Source organism: Osmerus eperlanus, chromosome 2 (assembly GCF_963692335.1).
Source record: "Osmerus eperlanus chromosome 2, fOsmEpe2.1, whole genome shotgun sequence".
NCBI classification, from domain to species: Eukaryota; Metazoa; Chordata; class Actinopteri; order Osmeriformes; family Osmeridae; genus Osmerus; species Osmerus eperlanus.
Window position 1 is genome coordinate 1,160,379 of NC_085019.1, and position 8,470 is coordinate 1,168,848.

General features: G+C 53.1%; 2 protein-coding genes across 2 annotated transcripts in view; both read right to left on the bottom strand.

The window, feature by feature from the left end:
- The window catches only part of itga2b (integrin, alpha 2b), a 12,734-nt gene extending 7,454 nt beyond the window's left edge, over positions 1-5,280 (bottom strand). The window contains exons 1-11 of the mRNA XM_062486026.1: positions 5,130-5,280; positions 4,869-4,999; positions 4,605-4,702; positions 3,973-4,138; positions 3,748-3,797; positions 2,775-2,820; positions 2,510-2,629; positions 2,245-2,289; positions 2,099-2,142; positions 857-922; positions 365-417 (exon numbers count right to left, since the gene is read on the bottom strand). Coding sequence (XP_062342010.1) covers positions 365-417; positions 857-922; positions 2,099-2,142; positions 2,245-2,289; positions 2,510-2,629; positions 2,775-2,820; positions 3,748-3,797; positions 3,973-4,138; positions 4,605-4,702; positions 4,869-4,999; positions 5,130-5,203 — 893 coding nt within the window. The 5' untranslated portion in view covers positions 5,204-5,280. The remainder of the gene's footprint in view (positions 1-364; positions 418-856; positions 923-2,098; positions 2,143-2,244; positions 2,290-2,509; positions 2,630-2,774; positions 2,821-3,747; positions 3,798-3,972; positions 4,139-4,604; positions 4,703-4,868; positions 5,000-5,129) is intronic.
- Positions 5,281-6,158: 878 nt separating this feature from the next.
- LOC134034068 (lens fiber major intrinsic protein) lies at positions 6,159-7,913 on the bottom strand. Its single transcript, XM_062478405.1, has 4 exons — positions 7,335-7,913; positions 6,853-7,014; positions 6,605-6,685; positions 6,159-6,330 (listed from the first exon to the last, which is right to left on the bottom strand). The coding sequence occupies exons 1-4, from the start codon at positions 7,911-7,913 to the stop codon at positions 6,166-6,168; spliced, it is 987 nt and encodes a 328-aa protein (XP_062334389.1). The 3' UTR covers positions 6,159-6,165.
- Between the last annotated feature and the right edge of the window lie 557 nt (positions 7,914-8,470).

Genomic DNA, 8,470 nt, shown 5'->3' on the forward strand with positions numbered 1-8,470 from the left:
TCGAGAGACAGAGACGGAGAGAGACAGAGACAGAGAGAGAGAGAGAAAGAGAGAGAGACAGAGACAGAGACGGAGAGATACAGAGATAGAGAGAGAGAAAGAGAGAAAGAGAGAGAGACAGAGACAGAGAGAGAGAGAGAGACAGAGAGAGAGACAGAGACAGAGGGAGAGAGACGGAGGGAGAGAGACAGAGACAGAGAGAGAGACAGAGAGACAGAGAGAGACAGAGACAGAGAGAGAGACAGATAGAGACAGAGAGAGAGAGAGACAAAGAGAAGGTGGATGGAGGGAGAGAAAGAGTGAGAGACAGTGAAATGATCAGGGAGAGAGAGGTATGGTGCAAGACTGGCAGGCAGAGTCTCACCCATCGTTGTTGATATCGGTCACTGCTACACTGTGGCCAAAGTAGGAAGCCACCTGGAACGTAGAAGGGGACCAAAATTAGAACATCAGAGGTCGAACATCGAGAACATTCTAAGAACAGATTTGGAACCCTAAAACAACCACAGGTGTCCCGCTTCCAGGTGTTCAGGTAAATGTCTATGACAGGGGGTGGGGCCCTGCTACGGGCTGGTCTCACCTGAGTGCCTGGGAAGGTGGGGTGCACTGCTATGGGCTGGTCTCACCTGAGTGCATGGGAAGGTGTGGTGCACTGCTATGGGCTGGTCTCACCTGAGTGCATGGGAAGGTGTGGTGCACTGCTACGGGATGGTCTCACCTGAGTGCATGGGAAGGTGTGGTGCACTGCTACGGGATGGTCTCACCTGAGTGCATGGGAAGGTGTGGTGCACTGCTACGGGATGGTCTCACCTGAGTGCATGGGAAGGTGTGGTACACTGCTACGGGCTGGTCTCACCTGAGTGCCTGGGAAGGTGTGGTGCACCAATAGGATCCTGCTGCTGTCCCCGTCATAGATTTTCACCTGAGAACCAAAACAAAAAGAAACACACTGTTGTTTATGCCATTCTGTTACATTTGACATGAACGTTGTATTTTCTTGCGTACTCTTTTGTCCAAAGCAAAATATAAGTTGTATAAGCAATTCCCAAACTTTTGCGGCCCACTTGCACAGCCCCCCTATAGATCTGTTCACTTAATTTGCGCTGATGACATGACTGATCACATGACTGATCACATGACTACACCACGAGAGCCAAACAGTTCGCTTTCACAGCATTTTTTTGGAGAGATCAAAGAAGCCACAGTAAGCACACATTGTAAAGAGAGGTGACCTGTAACTAACCTACAACCATTCCTATAACTCCGCCGGGGGAAAAGGCCAGGTCTAGAACTTCCGGTGAAGTTAGAAACGTGACTTTTAATGACCAGGTATTTTCAGTTCAAATTGGGATACCTTAGTAGGCTACTGTAAATTAAAGTAGCGCTACTACTGTAGGCTACACTAGACGGATTAGCACTAGTTGTTACAGACTCTGAAAACAGGGACTGACTAACGATTGAGCAATACAACTTTTCTGCTATACAATACTTTAAAGCCTGTATTTGAGTGCAAATTAACTAACCAACATCAAGAAATGTACCTTATACTCATGGAAAGTAGGTATAGAGTACACTATAACCTAACACACGCGATTATATAAATCACATACAGCTCAACCTAGCAACAGGAGAAAACGTAAAGATTTCGAGCATGCGCAAGGAAGGGGGAACAGGGGAACTGAATTTTCCAGAGGAACACAGGCGTTTAATAGCTAGCGATAGCTAGCTAGCTATTTGACTGTGTGAGTTAGATGAACCTTTACTTCGTAATTATCAATATAGCTTGAAACGTACAATTTGAACCCCTTTTCCCTCTTGCTTGAAGGGCAGCAACATAGGATACATCGTTAAATGTCAATTTGGGATGATAGCCGGAACTCCTCGGAAAAAATTGCATTTTCTGTTTGAGGACCAACGCAACTGCTAACTACCGGAAGTTGTTGACTCGGCTTGCGCAAAATTTGGAAGTGATGCGTACATAGTGTGCCATGGACCACAGGTTGGGGATCGCTGTTAAGTTTATATTTAAGTACAGTAGATTGTTTTTATCAGTGTTAGCGGTTGACTGCCGATATTCTGTAACAGAGGATGTACTTACTGAGCCAGAAGTGTCTCTGTCATTAGGGACTCCCACCACGTAATCTACAGCACAGGAAACACTTAGACAGGCATAACGCGTGTGTGAGCTTGTGTGTATTAATTGTTTATGTGTGTGTGTGTGTGTGTGAGCGTGAAGGGTCAGACCTGTTAATGTGTCTCCAGTCAGCTCCCCTGTTGCCACAGAGTAACCTGTAGAGACACATCAAGGACACCCCAGATGGATAGATAACCATGGCAACCTCCCACAACGTCTTTACTTTGCATCTCAGCATTCACCGGGGATTAAGAGACTCATTTATGATCCACCTGGGATTTGAGATTTGAGCCACGGGCACACAGTTCTTCTTCCTTGCTTCCGTAAGTGACAGGGATTACATTCAATTACTGTCACAGAACGTTGGGATCTCACCATGGTAACGGTCGTAGCCACCAGTCTCTGGTGAGACGGTCTCTCCAGGAACGAAGCGGACAGGCGTACTGGTCTTAGCGCTGTCTATGATGTCACGCAACGCCGCACTGATCACCTGACCTGGGGAACGACCAATCCCAAACCAATCACAACATCGCCGAAACATCATTTTTAACTTGTTAATCACCCTGTTGGGCCTGTAAACAACCAATCGAATTGTGGGAAGGAATAACTCCCAGCATGACCACCAGGGGGCAGCATTTACCTTGAAAGTAGTATCCCCCCGGGGCGCCGATCACCACCCTGTCATCCTGGAGCAGAGCACAGCAGGGCACAGCAGAGCACAGCAGGGCACAGCAGGGCACAGCAGAGCACAGCAGGGCACAGCAGAGCACAGCAGGGCACAGCAGGGCACAGCAGAGCACAGCAGGGCACAGCAGAGCACAGCAGGGCACAGCAGAGCAGAGCACAGCAGGGCAGAGCACAGCAGGGCAGAGCAGAGCACAGCAGAGCACAGCAGAGCACAGCAGAGCACAGCAGGGCACAGCAGAGCACAGCAGGGCACAGCAGAGCACAGCACAGCAGAGCACAGCAGAGTAGAGTACAGCAGAGCACAGCAGGGCACAGCAGAGCACAGCAGGGCACAGCAGAGCACAGCAGAGCAGAGCACAGCAGAGTAGAGCACAGCAGGGCACAGCAGAGCACAGCAGAGCAGAGCACAGCAGAGTAGAGTACAGCAGGGCACAGCAGGGCACAGCAGAGTAGAGTACAGCAGGGCAGAGCACAGCAGAGCACAGCAGAGCAGAGCACAGCAGGGCAGAGCACAGCAGGGCACAGCAGAGTAGAGTACAGCAGGGCACAGCAGGGCACAGCAGAGCACAGCAGGGCACAGCAGAGCACAGCAGAGCAGAGCACAGCAGGGCAGAGCACAGCAGAGCACAGCACAGCACAGCAGAGTAGAGTACAGCAGAGCACAGCAGGGCACAGCAGAGCACAGCAGGGCACAGCAGAGCACAGCAGAGCAGAGCACAGCAGGGCAGAGCACAGCAGGGCACAGCAGAGCAAGCACAGCAGGGCACAGCAGGGCACAGCAGAGCACAGCAGAGTACATTACAGCAGAGCACAGCAGAGCAGAACACAGAGAGCAGAGCAGTCAGGGTACAGGGATAGACCTGCTAATACAGGATGGTCTGTCTACAGTATCAGAGAGAGAACTGCTGGGGTTGGTTCAGAAGTACCTTGGTGACGTCGGAACTGAAGCCTGCTTCACAGTAGCGCCTGTCGTTTACTGGGGAGGAAACACAGAAGAAGACATTTGAATGAAAAACAACAGTTTTATAGCTGAAGTTAACAGTACAGGTAGGGATTTGTAGTTAAAGCCCATATTTTATTTACTGGCATTTGTAGTTTTTGTCTAAACTGTATTTGAGAGTGCTGTAGGGATTTGTAGTTTTAGTCAGTACTGTATTTGCGGGCTTTGTAGTCAGCCTCCACTAGGTTGTCTCTGCAGGGAGAGTAGTGGAGCGACTGTCCTGTCTGGACGTTGAGCAGCAGGCAGGTTCCCACAGGGGTGTTCTCTGACTCGCCCCTCTCTGTCTTCACGTTCCAGTGGAAGAGAGGTGCACAGGCCTGCAGGAGGAGGGAGGGGAGAGAGGGAGGGAGGGAGGGAGGAAGGGATGAGAGGGGAGGGAGGGATGGATGAGAGGGGAGGGAGGGATGGATGAGAGGGGAGAGAGGGACGGATGGATGAGAGGGGAGAGAGGGATGAGAGGGGATAGAGGGATTGACAGAGAGAGAGAAAAAAAAGGGAGAGAAACCGACAGAGAGGGAGAGAGAGAAGACGAGGATGATAAGGAGGGGTTCAAGGGTCAGAGTCAGGTCATGGGTCGGGGGTATGGGCTGGGGGGGTCAGGGGGACCGGGGGTGGGGGTCAGGGGGACTGGGGGGGTCAGGGGGGGGTCAGGGGGACTGGGGGGTCAGGGGGGGGTCAGGGGGACTGGGGGGGTCAGGGGGACCGGGGGGTCAGGGGGACCGGGGGGTCAGGCGGACCGGGGGGTCAGGGGGACCGGGGGGGTCAGGGGGACCGGGGCCTCACCAGGATGTGGTCCTGTAGCGAGCGGACAGAGGCTCCAAGCCACTGATGAGACTTGGAGGTCTTCTGCTGCAGGTTGGGAGTACGGAAGGTCTCGTCCCCTAGGAGAAACACACCATCATTACCTAGACTTACAACATCATCACCCAGACAACCCTCTGACACGCCAGAGAGAGACAGACAGATAGACAGTCAGAGGAAGACAGATGGACAGAGAGGCAATGGACAGAGACTAATTGTAAAGATGAGAACACGGCAGCGTCCTACCTTTGAGGTCAAAGTTGAGGACGTCACAAGCCCCCCCTGAGGACGACCATGGACAAAAGAACACAGCCCCCCCCTCGATGACTCCCGGCTGGCTGGAGTTGGCTCTGGGTGCCCCAACCACCACCCCCAGCCTGAACGCACACACACACGTGCACACACATACAAAAATCAAAACATTTATGGCTTTCATTTAGAATTGAGGAATTGAATACTCAGGTTTTGTCTGAGCAAGCAGAAATTATGCACCTCCAGAACACTCACGTTGTGTTAGGCAGCTGGTAGAAGTCAGCGGAAAAGCTGAAGTAGCTTCCCTCTGGTCCAGAGAAGAGGGACATGTTGACCAGGTCCAGGTTCAGACCCTGGCAGCAGGGCAGCAGGGCAGACAGCAGGAGGCACACACAGTAGGCTGGTGCCCCCAGCCTGCCCTCCACCCCAACCCTCACCCTGCCCCGGTCCCTCACCCTGCCCTCCACCCTGCCCCGGACCCTAGTGTGGCTGCTGACTCCATCTCTGCCCCCGACCTCGTTCATTTGCTCCTCCATCTTCCTCTCTGCTGCTGTACAGCTGGTGTTGTGCTGCTGGTGTTGTGCTGCTGGTGCTGTGCGTGGGGATCCTCTCCCGCTTCAGTATCTACAACCTCATTAACGCTTTCTGCCTTCCTGCATCGCCACTTCCTGCGTGATTCTACCATATCTTCTGCTTTCACATATGCCTCACACACACACCAACACACACACGCACCCTCACACACACACACCACTACGCATGCTTGAACTGAAGGCTGTCACAGATACAGTGAGGGCTGTGGTGTGAGTAGAGTGGGCTTTGTGAGTTGGGGCTGAGGGAAGTGTGTGTGTGTGATGTCATTGCGGTGAGATGTTAGCATGCCAATCAGCGAAGCAGAACTAACTGCAGTCCCTCTGCTTCCTGCTGATAGGAGACCAGAGGGACGGACACACCAGGACGAGACGGACTTCTGACAAAACTGTACTTTAATAAAGAACCCTCCCAGTTGAGACTCGACTGTTTTGATGATTCCTACGGCGACAGTAGGCATGAACAGGCGTTCATGGATACTCACCGAGCTACGTCGGCATGGAGATATGCAGACGTAGATATATTTACTATGCGTGTGTGTGTGGAACTGACAAAACCTGACAACAAACACAGTTATGGATACTGCTGAGGACCTGAGATGTCACGACAAGGATGTAGAACACGACAGTAGTGTAGTTAGGGTGTGTACTCTAGCACAGTATTTCAGTAAACACTGTTGCGTGTGCTTGACTGTACACAGTCAGGCTGCATTCTCTAAAGTGGTGGGCTGCTTTTGATGATCCTTTGGAAAGAGTTCCTTAAACTCCGCCCACCAGTCGCCAGGGCAACTCCATCGTGGGTGGAGCAGGAGGTCATGCAGCAGGCTGGCTAGCCACGCCCCCACACATGGCCCCGCCCAGTACACCTGTCCAGACATAAGTCTCACATGAACTCATTACAGGGTCATAGATTACGGACGTCAAATGATACAGGACTGTCTCAATCTGACCAGCCCCTGATGCAGGACAACACATTGTTATCTTGATATCTTAACGGATGTCGTGACAGAACAGGAAGTTCAGCACAGGAAGATCAGCACAGGAAGTTCAGCACAGGAAGATCAGCACAGGAAGTTCAGCACAGGAAGTTCAGCACAGGAAGATCAGCACAGGAAGTTCAGCACAGGAAGTTCAGCTCACCCAGTGGTTGGTGAAGTTGAGAGTGACCAACGCTGGACCGAACGACCGGGCTGGGTTCATCCCACAACCTGTGTAGCTGATCTGGAACACACACACACACACAGGTACAAGCACACACACACACACACACACACACAGGTACAAGCACACACAGACACACACACAGGCACACACACAAAACCCATCAGCACAAACCCACATTGCGACATCATGGAGCACGAGGATCAGAGACCAATCACAATCCTCACCGCCACCAGGTGACCAAGCGTGACAGACAAGCCGACCAATAGGGGGCCTGGGAGATGGAAGGCAGATTTGGGGCGTGCAGTAGCGAGGACACACAGGACCAGTTGGAATGTGACGGCCATCTCTACCAGGACGGCCTGGTACGGACGCACTCCCTCTGATACCTGCCACACACACACACACACACACAAAGTGATCAAATATAGAACACTTCAATCCCCCCCCCCCCACACACACTGAATACACACTTATACAAACGTATATATACTGTGATATACAAACACTCGGATACCTACGTGAATACACTCACACACAGACACACACCACATGTACCAGATCCCACACACAGACACACACTCACCCACAGACACACACACACACACACGTAGAAACACACACCACATGTACCAGATCCCACACACAGACACACACACACCCCATGTAGAAACACACACCACATGTACCAGATCCCACACACACACACCTGGTTGAGAGCCAGCGTGTCTCGGAGGTGAGGAGGCAGCAGAGCCAGCAGCACGCAGCAGGAACACACTGCCCCCAGGAGCTGCCCGCCCACGTACAGGGTCGCCCTCCAGGGGCTGATCCTCAGACCAGCCGCCAGCGCCAAGGTAACGGCCGGGTTCAGGTGGACCCCGCCCACAGAGGAGGCGGGACCCAGACACAGCCCCACCAGGCCCACGGAGGTCCCGAACGCCAGTGCCACCCTGAGACCTGGAGCAGGACACTGCAGGTGTGGCCTGGAGGCTGAGTCTGGGGGAACAGCAGGGGAGAAGTCTGGGGAGACTCCTGCAGACAAGCTGGTAGAGAGACCGGTGAGTAGGCCGGTGGAGAGACCAGCGGAGAGATCAGTAGAGAGACCATTGTATAGGCCATCGGGGAGTCCAGGGGGTTCCCAGATCTGCTCAGAGGGCCACAGCAGGACTGAGGCCAGGCTGGAGAAGAGGAAGACGCTGGTGCCTAAGAACTCACACAGGATGTCTCTGAGGAAGGACAGCGTCCAGATGTCCCTCAGGACCAGAACCAGACTGGACAGAACCCTCATGATCACAGACCGACCGACTGTCACTGAGTTAGTTTGTTTGTCAACCTGTCTGTCTATCTGTCTGTCTGCCTCCTAGTCTGCCTGTCTGTCTATCTGTCTGTCTGTCTGCCTCCTAGTCTGCCTGTCTGTCTGTCTGTCTGTCTGTCTCAGCAGTAAGCCAGCAGCCCAGTGTGTGTCCTCAGCCTAACAGACCCACCTATATAGGGCTCTGCTGGGCTGGCGACGCCCACGTCAGGTGAGGGGGGGGTCCTCACACTCATCCTGGGTGTGTAAGGACCGCTACTCTGGGATATGCGGTGTGTGTGAGGAGTGGAGGGTGGGCGGGATCAGGCATGGAGGGAGGAGTGGAGAGATGGAGGAGGGAAGGTATGGAGGTGTTTGTAAGGAATGGAGGGTGGGTTGAAGGGATGGAATGAGGATTGAAGGGATGGAGGGATGGAGGGACGGAGGGATGGAGGGAGGGCAGAGAGTAGTTTGGCTACGAGGGCCGGCGCACGTGTCAGGCTTCACTCCTGTCTCTCATAGTCTCTCAGACAACGTCTGGTGAATGTCCGTTG

Coding starts and splice junctions, on each gene's coding strand:
- LOC134034068 (XM_062478405.1), bottom strand. CDS start 7,913: ATGAGGGTTCTGTCCAGTCTGGTTCTGGTCCTGAGGGACATCTGGACG. Junction 6,686..6,852: donor CGCTTGGTCACCTGGTGGCG/GTGAGGATTGTG, acceptor TGTGTGTTCCAG/ATCAGCTACACAGGTTGTGG. Junction 6,331..6,604: donor TCAACTTCACCAACCACTGG/GTGAGCTGAACT, acceptor ATGTCTGGACAG/GTGTACTGGGCGGGGCCATG.